Raw genomic sequence first — 15,291 nt, 5'->3', positions numbered from 1 at the left:
CCCCTCCCCACCCTTCACCCCTCATTAGCGCCTCACTGCCTTTTTCTCTTTTTCGTGTTTGCTTTCACTGTTGCTCTCTTCCGACTACAGCGTGGCCGCTCGACCGCTTTTTACGCCTGTGCGACTCTTTTTTTTCTCTGCGTGCGCGCGTTGCTGTGCTTTGCTTCTCGAACGCTGTTGAGTTCCAAACGACGTCGTACATAGAGAGGCAGAGGAAGTGAGTGGGGGGTGGGGCACACGACAGCGTGGGCGGGTGGAGTGTGGCTGCGGCAAAGCAGCAGCCCATCTGTGACCTTTGCGCCACCGCTGCATGTCCCCCTCTCTTCCACTCCTCCCACTTCGTCGAAACGCTTGGGTACGCCGGTGCATATCTGCAGGCGACGTTATGCAAGACCGGCTGACAAAATGCAATGGGTTTCCGATGGGCTGCACACGTGCCGTCATCCTCTCAAAAGACGGGCGCATCTCCTGGGGGCTCGTGTGTGTGCGTGTGTGTGTGTGGGTGTGTGTGTGCGTGTACGCCGTCGGTGCCGCATCAACTCAGTAGGCGGACCATGCGAAAGGGCGATAGCTGCGACCAAATCAAAATCGAGGAAAAGTCTGCAGAGACGCATATTGGAGGGGGAGTGGAGCTTTGTCTCGCTCACACCCTCTCGCACGCCACCACTGCATCGAGCTGGTGTGAAGAGAAAGGCATGCAGACACGCGCATGCACGGACGCCAAGAACGAGATAGAGACAGAGGGGAAATAGACTTTGCCCTCGCTTCCCTGCGTGCATCATGCCTCTCGTGCTTGCACGTCAGGCGCTGGACACGCGCGCAAAGTTCTGCCCGCTTCGTCAGCTCACATCGACACGCACGCACAGCATTACACGTATACTCAACTTCGTCTTTCCCTTTGCCCCCATCGCTTTTTCGCGCGCGCGCGCTCTCTCCTCCGCGTCAATCGCATATACCCTCTTCCTCCTCCTCATTACTCACTGCTTGGGCGCCCGCGATGACTGCGCCCTTCCCCTCTCACCTGCCACCCTTCATCGTGTTGCGTTGGCACCCAAGCAACCGCCCACCGCGTACGTTCGCTGCTGTTGGTGTGAGTGCGCGCCCGCCCTTCGCAGGAGAGGCGAGACGAACAAAATAAACCACTCCTTTTCAGCCATCTGCTGTGCATAGGTGCTCTTCCCGCTCGTCTCTCTCTCTCTGCGTTCCCCCAACCCTTCTCCCCCACCCCCTCTCCCGGTGTATGTGTGTGTACGGCGGGGCCGTTCACGTCTACACAGACAGTCTCTAGTGCTCCCCTTCCCCCCTCCCCCCTCCTTTCTTCTACAGACCCTCCTGTTCCCTTTCTACTCCGCCTCTTACTGTCAGCAACCCCTTTCTGCCCCCTCTCGGCGGTGGCGAGGATTGATAGTGTGCAGGAGTGAGAAGAGGCGGCACCAAGAGAGAGCAGCGTACGCCTCCTTCTGTTTCTTCACAGTGTTTTGCCGCTTTCGTTGTTCACCTTCGACTCTCTGTGTGTCGCAGTCTCTCTCTCTCTTCCTCTGACTGTTAGCGAGTCCGCAGATAAAAGTGTGAGGGAGCGACCGAAGGGCTGAGTGCGAGAGGCAGAGGGCTGAGGTTATTGACGCAGAGACCGATACAGATACGTTTATCGTCTAACCGTGAGAGCGTGCGAAGCGCTTCTCGAGGACCGTTCAGCATCTCCTCAAGTCACCGGGTGCTCCTTCGCCTCTCCTTCATCTCCGCTCACTTCGCTTCTTCGCGGCCATTTTCTTCGCTGAGTATAGAGAAGGGCGAGAGACGCTGTGAATCTTTGCGCACACACGCACCTGCATTCGCCCACGGTTCTCATCGAAGAAGTGCCTGACGCCTTCTCTCTCTACCTGACTGGGCTCGTGTGCATGATTGGGTTCGCTCGCGTTTTCGAATTACCTCTTCACTTTTGTGCGCTCTGTGTACCCCTCGCTGGCACGCCCGCCGTAAACAGTTGTACACCAACGGCGAAGAGAAGCCACGGCACTGGCGGCGAGGGACGACGCCTCCGCTCTCCCCCTGTCTCTCTCTCTCCGATAGCTTACGTTTTTCGGTGGTGCTTTTGTGCGCCTGTGCGGGTGAGTGTGTGTGTGGAGAGCTCGTTCATCCCCACGGGGGAAGCAGTTCTTTGCTTGAACGTACGGCTTTATCACGCGAGTGTCTCTTCCTTCTTCTGGAGCAGTGGCTTGTGAGCTCTGCATCGCTGCTGTGGCTGCTTCAGCCAGTGAGCTTCACCCCTTTCGGTTTGGTTTCGCCTCTCGTAGACGAGCACCCTCTCCCCCTCCAGGACCGCGGCGCGTCTCGCCCCCCCTTCCCCTGCCTTTCATTGCTCCGCGCTCCTCTTACTCTTCCATTCCCGCCTCTGCGTTTCTCTCCGTCTCTGCGTGTATGAGTGCGCGTGTGCGCGCGAGTGGCGGTGTCGCTTATCAACCGTCGCCGCGCCCACCCTCTGTATCTTGATCCGAGTCTTTGGTTGCTGTCGCCCTCTCTGACAAACTTTTTTTTTAGTTTGTGTGTGTTTCGAATTGCGGGACGACTGCTGCGCGCTCTCCTCCTCCTTATCTTTCCACTTAACATCGTTTTCGGTGCTGTGACTGTTGATTCGCTCTTTCCCCTTCTCTTTCCGCTCTGTCTTTCCAAGTCCTGCCTTCCCTCTCCGTCTGTCCACACACGCGCCGTCTTGCCGATCTTCACGTGATCGGAAGTTCGATTTCACTTCCCTCGAGTTGCGCCGCTGTCTCTCTCTCTCTTTCGTCCTTTCACACATCTCTGTGCGTGCGCGTGTGTGAATTTCACCAGCTCTCTTTTTTTTTGCTGCATTGCTCTCTTTTCCCTCTACGGATCCCTTTCCCTTTTTTTATTTATTCGAGGCCTGCCGAGCTTCTTCTCGCCAGGCTCTGGTGTTGGTTTTGTGCACACCTCCTCTCGTTTTCGGTGCATTTTTCTTCACCCTTTTACCACCCTTTACCTGTTTTCTTCGCTCTCTTTTTTGCCGTGTATGCAAGTGTGCCTTGTTCATGCCCGGGTGTGTATGTACAGTAGCGTCTTTCTAGGCCGCATTAATTATTACCCTTGCTGCTGACGCCCTCCTCCTCTTCTTCGTGTGCTTTATTCTCGTTGGCTAGTTTGTGTGTGCGTCTCTTTTTATGTTACACCTGGTCGCTGCTGACAGTGGGGGTCCGCTTACTTTGTTTCCTTGCGCTGCTTCAAACGCTTCCCTCTTACCTTTCTTCGAGACTCCCTCCTGCTCTTTGTAAAGACATTTATTTACACACACACACAGACACACACATACATACACACACGGTGGTCTCCCTCTCTTTGTGTTCGGCACCGCTGATCTTTTCCATTTTACGACCGCTTTTTTTTCCCGTTCATCTCTGCCCTCCTCCTTTCGGCTTCTTCTCCCGCTACCGTCTCCGCCCTCGCACGAGTCTTTGCACCTGTCCCTCACTGGCCCGCCGGCGTGCAAGTCTGGTACGGCTCGGAGAGAGAGACAGGCACCAGCATACATATATATCTTCATAGTTATACATCCGTTTCCTTACAATCAGCCAAAGCTATCCCGGCAGCATTCGAAGCGCCGACATAAAGCGGCAAACAAGCTCCGAGAAGCACACATAAATTGCAACGACAAGGGTGACTTCCTTTCCCAAAAAGCTTACACACACCTACGCACCCGCATTCACACGCATCGCTCATATTAGGCACGATCACTCTTCCTCCACATCGCCCTCCTCTCTTCTTCTCCGCCGTCTCACGTCCCATTGGCTTCGGGTTCCCGACGAGCTTCTTTGGCGCCCTTCGCTTCCCTTCTCTTTGTTCCCCTCCCCTCCCCTCCTTTTTTCCCTCTCGACATTACCCTTCCTCTGTGGGTGTGCGTGTGTGTGTGTTTTACGTCACGTGCTCTCTATCACTCATACCCAAAAAAAATTACTACACACACGCGCATATATATATATAACATATAATTGCCCGTCTTCCCTCTGTCTCTTGCCGCTTTCGTTCCCAGTCCGGGGCCCCATTCCTCTCCTCTTTCCCCTGCGCACCTGTTTAACAGTGATAACAGCGAAGGCATTATACTAAGCAAAAAAAGGAAAAAATTCACGAAGCAGTGGTGCCCGAGGAGAGCGCAATCCAAACGGGAAACGGTTTTTCTTTTCGCAAAGCGAAAGAGAACGTGAAGGACGGCCTGTGCTCCTTCCCCCCGCCCTCCCTTCCCCCTTTCCCTTCGCACACAGCCACCTACTCCTCTCTTCCCGTTCCTTTAGCACCATTCCGTTCTCTTCCGTGTGCGCTCCTGTCATCTTCGCTTCTCCTAAGTGCCTTTGTTGCTTGATTTTTCTGTGTGATTCTCATCGCTTACGCATCTCTTCTCGACTTGCGCCTCCCCCGCCCCCTTTTCCCCGCTTGCCCATCTTTCCGTTTCAACCTCTACGCGGCGTTCGACGCCCTCACGTCCCTGCCTGCGTACATAACGTGCCATCAGCCACCACCACGCCCCTTCCTCCCTCCCTCCTCTCTCGATTATTTCTGCCTACTCAAACGACGTGCGCCCTCCTAACGTGGTCTTATTGGGCGATATCTTCTCGATTCTTCTTTCCTTCCGCCGTTTGTCGTTGTGTGTGGGCGCTCCTCTTCGCCCCTTCCCCTTTTTTCTTTGCTGTTTTATTTTCAGCTTCGGCTTCGGTCCCCTTCCCCCTCCCCTTCACGGGTGTGCGCCAACTCTCCGCGTTGTTGCCGAGGCCGATTTGCCGCAATTCCGTCGACGAGGCTCTCGGTATACAACGAAAAAGGGTCGAGAAGTGCCGCCTGTCGCTCTCTCTCTGGGGTAGCCGTTGAGCCTCCTCGCTGAGTGAGGCCTATGGCACGGATGCACCGGAATCAGGAAGATAGTATGCAGCCGGAGAGCAACAAAGGTGAGATGGCCAAAGATGGCGCCGCCGACGCAGGCGCACCATCAGCGACGGCGCGCATCCATCAGTGGCCCTCTCCACCTGAGAATGACACAGACGGCGCCGCTGCAGCCTCTCCTAGCCGAGCGGCGGGGACAACGCCCGGGTCGCCGCCTCTGCCAGTGACGCAACAGCGCGGGCTCACCAGAATCGAAGGTGCGTCGTGGACGTACACTCTTCGGGAAGAGATTGGCCGAGGCGCGTACGGTCGGGTGTACCTCGCAGACGCAACACCTCACCAACCTCAGCCCCAGCCTCCCCAGCAGCAGCCTCCGTCAGCATCCCTCTTACCTCCTTCTACAGGCGAGGTCGTGGCTGGGCTGGGCTCGAAAGGGCGCAGCGGGCCGCGAAACCTCGGGGGTCGGGCAGGTCGCATGGTGCTGAAGCGCATGGACAACGCCAGTGTGGAGGACGGACTGCAGGCCGCCACACTGCGCGAAATCATGGTGCTGGACGAGGTCAGCGCTGGGACTGCCAGCCGGGATCGGGTGGAGCGGGACGCGTTTCGCTGTGGCCGTGCCGCTTTCCGGCCGAACGCGACGGCGCCGTCCTCTATACACGGACAGGAGAGTGCTTTTTCGTCCTTCATAGGCCACAGTCGGTACCTTTCGAGCGCTACTGCTGAGGAGGACTGCGATGACGTGCCTTTAACCCCGTCTGCAACGCTGCGCAGCGGCGTCGCCGACGCACTTTCGGTCCAGCAAAGGCGGCGCATCAGCCGCGGCCGACAGCATCTGATTGGGATGCGGGACACAATCATGCGCCCACACGAGAAGCTGGCGTACGTGGCAATGGACTACTGCGAGGGCGGCGATCTGTGGCACTTTCTACGAGACTTGAAGGTCTCCGTGCGAACCCTTTCGGGAAAGTTCGGTGATATAATGCCGACGCGAGTGTTCCGGCGCTGGGCAGTAGAGCTGATTTTGGCTCTCGGCTTTCTGCATTCGCACAACATCGCTCATCGAGACCTTAAGCCGCAGAACTTGATGCTCGCCAAACGTACGGACGCGATGACGCTCTCATCGTCCTCTGCGGCTGGCAGCACCAATGGCAGTGAGCCACGCGATATCGAGGGCGCGCCGGCGGGGGAGCTGTACACGTTGAAGGTGGGCGACTTTGGTCTCTCCCGGCTTGAGGGAATCCCATACAAGAAGTACGTGCACGAGGCGGTGACACTTTGGTACCGCAGCCCGGATGTGCTGCTCGGCAACACCAACTACGCCTACTCTGCGGATGCCTGGTCGCTGGGGTGCATTCTAGTAGAAATGGCCTCGGGCAGCGTCCTCTTCAAGGGCAAGGATGAGGCAGACGAGCTGAAGCACATCTTCACACGAGGCTGCCGTCCCTCCCCATCCACGTTTCCTCGAATGCGCGACTATCATTACTGCGAGCGGTACGTGGAGGTGCTGAACCGGTATCAGGAGTCAGACGCTGAGAACATGACCGCGGAGGAACTCTTGCAGATGCAGGTGGAGCGCCTCAGCCGTCATCTGCGCGCGTTTCTGCGCGACCGCCACGCCCTTGAGCAGCTCGGCGATGCAGGGGTCGATTTGGTCGCCCGGCTGCTGGTCCTCGATCCGGAGCGCCGCCTCACCATTCTGGAGGCGATGAATCACCGTTTCTTCACGGCCGCGTATGCGGAGGTGTACGGCGCCGATTGAGAATCCCCGGGTGGCGCTGCTTCATGGGCGCGCGGCTTCGTCTTTACTCCCCCTTCTTCTCGTCTTTCCCACCCCCTCAGACACTCGATCACTGATATCATGTGATCCAGCACGAACCCTTCGGCTCTGCACCACCGCCGCCAGGTGCACGGGAAGTGCTCGGCAGCAGCCTCGGGGAAAGGAAACGAGCACACGATGCGGAAAGGGGACTGAAGAGGAGGAGGGGGGAGGGGCGAAGGAAATGCCTGCCGAAAGAGTGAGCAAATCGAAGCGAGGCGAAGCGGTGGGGAAGCATGTACAGCGGCGCATCAAGAGGCTCGCCAGCGGCAACGCGATCAGACGAACTCAAGAACCTCTGGCCGACGCACAGGCACCGAGGGAGTAAAAAAAAGCGAGCGGCAAAAGGGAGAGGACCAACAAATCAGCGTGAGCAATTTGGGCGGGAGAGAAAAGAGGGCAAAGGTTGAAGGCGGGTAGGCGGTAGACAGCGGTTCAGACACCAGACATTGGAGAGCATCTGAAAGAGGAAGCGTGCGCGTGCGCTAATGGAAAAGGCGCGTTGATGAGCTGCGGGGTCGCCAGGCAGCGAGGACATGCTATGGCCATGTGCGATGTCTTTATCGCAGCGTCACCTCTGCCGCCAATTCCAGCGCCGCGCTTTCTCCTCCTGGACTGCATGCCCTCCCCTTCGCGCCGTTCCCTCAGTGCTTTGATCCTCTTTTCCTGAGGTGTGTAATGCACACACAAGAGAAAGAAGGATGTGGCGTCTGCCCGTGACTGTTTGGTGTATCTGTGTGCGTGCGTATGCACGGCGGAGGCAACAGAGTAAGAAGCGCCTTACACTAGTTGCAGTCGAGTACTTTTTTTGCCGTTGTTGCGGTCACCTACCAGCTTTCGCGTGGCTCTGCGCGCGCGCTCATATTGTAGCGCTTGCCACTCCCGCTCTGCTGTTGCGCGTGAGAGGGTGGGGTGTGGAGTGCGGGAAAGGGAGGGGGATTGTGCAGTTCGGCGTGTGCCAACGCTTGCATATACATATATACATGTGTGTGCGTCTTCTTTCAGAGCTCTCCTTTTCGTATCTACTTGAGTGGCAGTTGCACTCGCTTCTCTGCTGCTCTCACCTCCCCACACCGACCCTTCCCCTCCATGCTCGCCTTCTCCGTTTGGTTGCTGCTTGCTGCGCTTGCGTTACTCCTCTGAGCCTTTGTGGCTTTCGCCCACTTTTTTCTCCTTCGCCATGACAGTTCTTCGTCATGTGAGCCGGAGTTTTTGTTTCTCATTAGTTCCCGTGCTTTCGTGTATCCGTGTGCGTATGGAGGTGGGCGAGTTGTTACATTTTGAGGCGTGCGTTCGAGAAGAAAGCGCTATGGCCGAGTGGCTTAAGTTGCTGCCACCCATCTTCTCTACCAACGTTCACACAGCCCCTCCTCTTGCTCCACTCCGACTTGAACGCGCGTCTATTTCTCCTCTACACACGTGGTTTGACGTTTGTGTGTGTGCGCGTTTTTTTGACCTTCCTCTCTATTTCGCTTTCGCTAACAGTGTGTCGCTGACCTTTCTCACACCCTCCTTTCTCCCCCCTCTCATCTCCGTCTTCCTCAGTTGTCTTAACAGCATCCTTCAGCACTTCTTTTTTTTCAATGCCCCTCTGTTTCGTCTTTTTCTCTTGCCTCTCTCTTTCTCTCTGTGCATGTCTGTGTGTCTTCTCGCCCTCCGCCCTCCTCTCCCTTCTTCCCCCATCTCGTCCCTCCTCTACCGCGCGTGTCTTCTCTCTCCCCGCATATGCGGATCTCTTTCCATTGCGTTTTCGCTTCGTTTTCACCTGTTGCGCTTTCAGCCCCTTACGCCCTCCCCCTCTCCTTCCCGCCACCACCACCCACACACTCACACACAGACCGTCTCTCGGCTGCCTGCTACCCTCCTCCCTCCCGATGGGGACCTCAAGCATACTTGCGCTCTCACACAATGCCACATATGCATACAGCTGCGATTCCATGGACAGAGCGCCTCTCTTTTCCATTGTACCCCTTTTCTGACACCGCCCATCATCTCTGTCTTGCCTGTGCTCTCCCTCCCTTCTCGATAGGATTTTCGTCTTCTTTCCTCGCCCGCATGCTCCCTCGCTTCTTCCGCACATTGAAGCGCCTTCTTGGGCAGCACGATCGACAACCTTTTCTTTTGTCGTGCTTCCACTCTCGTTCTACAGCGTCCTCTCTCTTCATCTTCCCCCCCCCCCGCTTTTCTCTTCTGCCGTCCGTCACCCCGCCATCCCTCCTTTCTTTGTCGTTCGACTCATGATGCACATGCGTCAGGTGGACGGCTTGACTGCCTTTCCATGCGCGTCCCATCAGCTGTTGGGCCTTTCCTCACGTAACACCCGCTCGCCTCCGCAGCACTCTTCACTCCCATCCAAACAGAGAGCGAGAGAGAGAGACAGGCACAGGGACTGCTGCAGTGCTTCCACGCCTCCTCCCCTCCCCCTTCCGCGTCGGGCCGCCTTCCCCCGGCTCGGATCACTGTGCAGGGGAAGGTTCACCTTAGGCTTCGCCGACCCTTGTCGTTCCTTCGTGCTCCTCCTCGGACGTCGTGGCGGCACCGCCATTCGACCTTAGTACCTCCAGGCCTCCAGCGCCACGCTCTTGGCGAGGAAGCCAAGCAGCCGCGGCGAGTGGCATGGCCGAGCGCCTACGACGTCGGGAAGACCAGGGCGGTCTCGGCTCCACTGATGTCGGTGGGCAGAGCCGGGAGGGCGCGGCGGCGGGCCGACGTGTGGGGCAGTGGCGACGTGTGCTGTAGCCACATGACGGGCTCGGCGCCAGCGCGACTCGGGGGTGAGCCACGTGGCGCCCGGCGTGACCGGCGCGGCTGTGAGGCTGCCAGCGAAGCGGCTGGCGGGCTGAGCTGGAGAGCGAGGCGGTGCTCTGCAGAGGGCGTCGGAGCATTGATGTGACGCGCGTGTGGCGCTGCTGCGCATCGCGAGGCGACGGGGCCCTGCAAGGGGAGCGGAGCGCGGTATGGCCTCATGCACTCCATGGCGGAGCGGTGGGGTTGAAGGCAACACGTTTGCGAAGTTTCGTTGCTGCCTAAGTCCCCCAATGCGTGATTGAATCGGTTGGCAGGACGCTCGTCTGTGCCCTCGCGGATGCGCTTGTGTGCTGTGTTTCGCTTTCGCGGTCTGCCCTTTGGGCATCTGAAGCCGCCCCCACCCGAGGGAGTGACAAGGAGCATGAGCGGGAAAGATCACCATTTCGGGGCCGCGAAAGGGAACGTCACCGGTAAATATCGAGCGCTTCAGCCTTTTTTTCCCTTTCGGTCAGTGCCTGTCTGCAGCTTGGGGGACTGCCTTGCACGATGGGCCATCGCTGACGATGCTGAGCGTTTCAGCGGATGTAACTGCGCGTGCTTTCTTCTTGTTCTCCCGCCATTCTCATTCGACGGTGTGCAGGTTTGCGGCTATCTCACGTTCTTTCTGTTTTACTGTGTGTGTGTGGGGGGGGTGAGTAGTGGGGGGCCGTGGCCGGTACGCCGATGTGAGGGCCTAAGGCCTCAGCGGCACCGCCGGATGATGCCCAGCACGGCTGCAAAGATTATCTTAGATTCGTGTGCGTGTGGGTCTTTACGGCTGTCATATTCATGCTTCAACGAGCCGCTTTCATGTATGCCACGCTTGCTTTTTTTTCCTGCAATTGTTTGCTCGCTGCACTGTGAAGAGGCGGCGATGCTACTATGGAGCTGACGAAGCGTCGCCAGGGTAGCTTATACATGCGTGCGACCCATCTAGTTGTATCAGCACACAGAGGTGAACAGAGAAGAAGCGTAAAGGGTACTTTCGGGGAGTCTTTTCTGTTGGCCTCTCTCTTTTTCTTTCTGTGCGTGTCTACATAGTTGTTCGTGTCCACCGCTGCTCCTCCGCGTGCCAAAGATGCGCTCCTTTATTTCTTTGCTGGGCCCCGCAGCCTTGAGCAGGAATGTGCATGTGTGTGTGTATGTGTGTGAGTGGTTGGATCTGTCTCTGTCGTCTCCCTCTTTGCCTCTTTTTTCTTTTCGCCTTCTCCTCCCCACCAATCGTTCTCCCTTTCACTTTTTTTTCAATCGTTGGAAGCGTCTTGTTCCTTGGTCTGTGCAGCAGCGCCAGTAATTACCCTCCCCTCCCCTCCCTCCCCTGCTACACACACTCGTCCTACCTGTTTTCTCTTCCTCTGTCTCTGCTGCCCATCCACACACGTTCCGCTCTACGCTGACTCGTGTTGGAAGACAGCGCCCCTCTTCTCGCCTCCGCGTTGCTTCCCTCTTCATGGTGTGCGGGCATGTGCGACTCTGTGCGCGTCACTTGGCTATACGTATGCGGGTGACGCTTCGCCTACAGTGTAGCCCGCGGGCACCCTTTTTTGTTTCGTCCCTCTCATGGGCCTCCCTTGCAGGTTTTCCTGGCCCTCCCCTCTCAAGAGCTCTGGAGTAAATCCAAAACCGGCACAGGGTGCAGACGAGGAGGCGACACGATGTGTGTGCCCCACACGGTGGGGCGCCTCCCTGCCCCCATTCGATGGACTTTCTGTGTGTTTGTACGTTTGCTTTTGGTCATCTCTTCCCCCCTGAAGGCTTTCGGAAGAGCAACAAAAGAAAAGGGAAGCAGAATCGGGCTGAGGAAGACACGCGTGCGTGTTCGCTTCTGTGTTGGAGGAAAGGGCGACCTGATACTGTCCGCCAGGCCGCCGCCGCCGCCCCCCTATCTTTCCCCTAAGCACCTAAAGATATTGCCGCCTCCAGTGTTTCACACTTCTTTCTCGTGGGTTTCTTTTTTTTTTTTGCACACATGTGCTCATTTCTCCCGCTGTCCTCTCTTTTTATCGTCGTGTCTCGTCTCCTTTATGTGTTTCGTGTGCGCGTGTGTCTGCAAGTGTCCTGTATCTCTGCTCTCCTTTTTCACCCAATGGCCCCTTGTTCTCCCTCTGTTCTTTCGGTCGCGTCCCGACCCCTGACGCTGCCTCCCTCTCCCCCGCGCTCCTCTTGCGCGGACGCTGTAGTGGGCTGTGCAGTGCATGTCTGGTGCACGTTTGCCCCCTTCTCTCTGTGCTTCTGCGTGGCTCTTCTCCGCTACCGTAGTGTCTCTGGCGTGTGCTCTCTCTTTCTGCCCGCTTTATTTTTTTCCGCTCGTGCTGGGGGTGTGGACGGGAAGGGGGTGTAAAGGGGAGGAGGAAGAGGAGGACCGCAGATGGATATGGGCCTCATGTGTCTGTGCTTCCTGAGTACCCTTTGCCTTCCTCTTTCTTTTGTATCTCTTTAAGCGACGTATTCCTCTCCCCACCTTTGGCACACTCACATACACACAAGCACGGACAGACAGGCACACACATGCTAACGCTTTCCAGGCACATACGCGCAAGGGCAGCCTGTCTCTCTCTATATTGCCTCCGTCACTCTCCTCGTTGGTGCCCACCAAAAAAAAGAAGAGTGCGCTTCGACCATCCCCCCCGCAACTGCCACCCGCCTTTGCTTCCTTCCTCTGCCCACCCCCTTCCCTCCCCCTCATGTCTTACTGCCCACCCCCATCGGCGACAACCCATTCTTCTCTCCGCCGCCCATCTATTTACGGTGGCGGTGGATCATCTCATCCAAGCGCATACGATACTCTTTTCGCTTGCCGCCTCTCTTCATTGCTGTTGCTGCCCGTTGCTCCCCCCTCTCTATCGGTCTATCCCCCGTTGTTTCTCTTGGCCCCCCCTCCTCCCTCCCCCCGTGTGTGAGTGAGTGTGAGTGTGTGTGTGTTTACGGGTATGGACGGCGTATTTGAGCAATATGAAGAGTAAACGTACAAAGCGAGAAGGAGTCGGGCGCAGCGCGAAGGAAACGGCTCTTTTTTTTTTTGCTGCCTCCTTCAGGACGAGCGCGCGCAGCTACGGCCACCCCCTCCCCCTCGAACAACCCAAATGAAGGCTGGGACGGGGAGTCGGAGCGAGTGGAAGGCCCCAGGTGTGCGCGTTTGCGTTCACAGGCCGTTTTTCGCGCCCCTCATTCACCGGAGTGCTGTTGGTGTCTAGGTGGGCGCACCTTCGCACTCTTCTGCCCATGGTGCCTAGGTTGTTGCATCGGTGAGCGCGCCCTCGTAAGAACGCGTACCCCGCGCGATCAGTCCGCTGCCTCACCCGTTGTCATCCTTTCTCATTGTCGTGGCTCTCCATATCACTGCCTTCCGACCCTTAACCCCCTCCTCCTCCGACCTCGGTGTTGACGGCTGCGGATGTGGTGCTCTCGATGCGATATTCTCACGCTCACTGTACTTCTGAAAAAAAAAAGACTGCATTGGCATGACGCTGCACGCTATCGACCGTTTCGGCGTACCACACCTTTTTTTCTGGTATCTCTCGCTGCACGGCGCTTGCCGCTGCCGCTCTGCTTCTCTTTTCCACGCCGACGGCGGCGCATCTCCGACACTCTTCACTGGCCCTTTCCATTTGGTCTCTCAGCGGGACTACGGATAACAGAGCTGATCTTCACCATACCTTCCTTTCTGTGAGTGCTTTCCTCCGCCCTCATCTCGTTTTGCCTCGTCCACACCCACCGCGGCACAGACTCGTGCCTTGGCGCCGTTGTATTTTTTTTTCTTGAGCGCTCGCTTCTCTCCCGCCGTCGCGACTGCCTCCGTTACCGTCTCTCTTTTTCTCTCTGTCAGAGGACCAGCGCCACTGCTGCTAACGGCTCCGCGCAGTGAGTTCAAACGCTTACTGACTGGCGCTCATCTCTACCAGAAAACGCCGCGAAGCCGATCCCTTTAGCCCCTCCCCTCCCTCCCCCCTCCTCCCCCAACAATAGAGAAGATGGCGTTACGCAGCTGCGCCTGCGTCTTCCTTGTTGCAGTGGTGGCAGTGGTCATCGCCTTTTTCTCGTACGTAGATCAGCCATCGAATTGGGTGTACGACCCGGTTCGCCTGCAGCAGATTGCGCAGCAGAGCATTGCCGCTGCTAACGCGGCGAACGGAGGAAACGCAACGGCGAAGCAGATTACAGACGAGACGATTCGCTTGGTGCTGGAGAGCTATCCACAAACGACGCGCTACAGTGGCCGTTGGCTTTGGAACAACGCGGGAGGAGCTATGGGGTCAATGACAGTGCTGCACTGCTCCTTCTCCGAGTACCTAATTATCTTCGGCTCCTCTGTTGGAACAGAGGGGCACACTGGCCGTTACTTCTGGGCCGATGACTTTTTCAATATCCTCGTCGGCGAGCAGTGGGCGGCGCTGCCAGGGGCGGAAGAGAAAGAGGTTTACCGAGCAGGCGATCAGCACTTCTTACGACGCGGCACAGCGAAGCAGTACCGGATGCCTGGGGAGTGCTGGGCACTCGAGTACGCGCGAGGCAACATTGCGTCGATGCTTTTCTTTGGGTTCGCAGACGCGCTCACTTCTACACTCGATGTGGTCACCGTGTACGAGACGGTGAGGGAGAGCGCTGGCAACATGCTCATGAATTCATTGTCACGCAAAATCTGACAAAGACCTTTGCTTGTCAAATAAGTACCAGCAATCAGCGAAACTGACAACCGTCACCATCGACAATGGTGGCCTATTGCTAAGAGAAGAACAGCCCCTCCAAACACAACAGCAAACGGCAGCGACGTCTGCGCCGGCACGCAAACAAGCGCGCGCGCACACGCGTTTTTTTGTGAGTTCGTATGACTACACTTTATGTTCAAGTAGATAATCAGAAGTGACTGAGACCTCAGGTGCCATCCATAGATAAACAACTAGACGCTCAGCACAGAGCTCTTTCCGTTGAATGTTAGCAAGTGCATTCCTCCAAACCCACCGCTCCGTCATGGAGTGCATGAGGCCATACCGCGCTCCGCTCCCCTTGCAGGGCCCCGTCGCCTCGCGATGCGCAGCAGCGCCACACGCGCGTCACATCAATGCTCCGACGCCCTCTGCAGAGCACCGCCTCGCTCTCCAGCTCAGCCCGCCAGCCGCTTCGCTGGCAGCCTCACAGCCGCGCCGGTCACGCCGGGCGCCACGTGGCTCACCCCCGAGTCGCGCTGGCGCCGAGCCCGTCATGTGGCTACAGCACACGTCGCCACTGCCCCACACGTCGGCCCGCCGCCGCGCCCTCCCGGCTCTGCCCACCGACATCAGTGGAGCCGAGACCGCCCTGGTCTTCCCGACGTCGTAGGCGCTCGGCCATGCCACTCGCCGCGGCTGCTTGGCTTCCTCGCCAAGAGCGTGGCGCTGGAGGCCTGGGGGTACCACCCGCAGCTGACATCAGACTGCATACACCTACAAGAAGCGAAAGAAACGCCTGCTTACTTTAGCCGCCGCCTCTTCTCCCTTTTATCAACTACTCGCTTCGGCACAAGGAACTGTGATGGCACCGGCCACCCCCGTGCGTCGTATCGAAGAGTTCCCTCCTCACCCCCTTCCTCTGTGTGTGTGTAGGGCGGGAGAGGGGAGGGGAGAGGCAGGGTAGACGCCACGCACGGCCTGCGCACTGCCCTCGGGTACGGTTCGCGCCCTCTTCGGCGTCGGCGGGGAGTTCTGGGCTGGCGGCGTGGAGCGGGGGTGGTGCGCGGCCTGCTACTGCGCTGGCGCTGTTGCACCGCCGCCGCCCCGCCTGCGTCTGCTATGGTGGGTGCCCGAAGCGCGCCTGGTGCGACGCCA

At 57.8% G+C, this 15,291-nt stretch overlaps 2 protein-coding genes across 2 annotated transcripts; both read left to right on the top strand.

Moving 5' to 3' along the window:
* Positions 1–4,894: 4,894 nt before the first annotated feature.
* On the top strand, positions 4,895–6,646 carry LSCM1_04503 (uncharacterized protein; the record flags this gene model as incomplete). Its single annotated transcript, XM_067322007.1, has 1 exon — positions 4,895–6,646. The coding sequence occupies one exon, from the start codon at positions 4,895–4,897 to the stop codon at positions 6,644–6,646; it is 1,752 nt and encodes a 583-aa protein (XP_067177102.1).
* A 6,815-nt stretch (positions 6,647–13,461) lies between these two features.
* LSCM1_04502 (uncharacterized protein) lies at positions 13,462–14,133 on the top strand (the record flags this gene model as incomplete). The annotated part of the gene is made up of 1 exon (XM_067322006.1): positions 13,462–14,133. The coding sequence occupies one exon, from the start codon at positions 13,462–13,464 to the stop codon at positions 14,131–14,133; it is 672 nt and encodes a 223-aa protein (XP_067177101.1).
* Between the last annotated feature and the right edge of the window lie 1,158 nt (positions 14,134–15,291).

The sequence above is a fragment of the Leishmania martiniquensis genome, chromosome 29 (genome assembly GCF_017916325.1).
Source record: "Leishmania martiniquensis isolate LSCM1 chromosome 29, whole genome shotgun sequence".
NCBI lineage: Eukaryota > Euglenozoa > Kinetoplastea > Trypanosomatida > Trypanosomatidae > Leishmania > Leishmania martiniquensis.
Note: the sequence above shows the minus strand (reverse complement) of the source record. Positions and strands in the feature narration are given on the sequence as shown.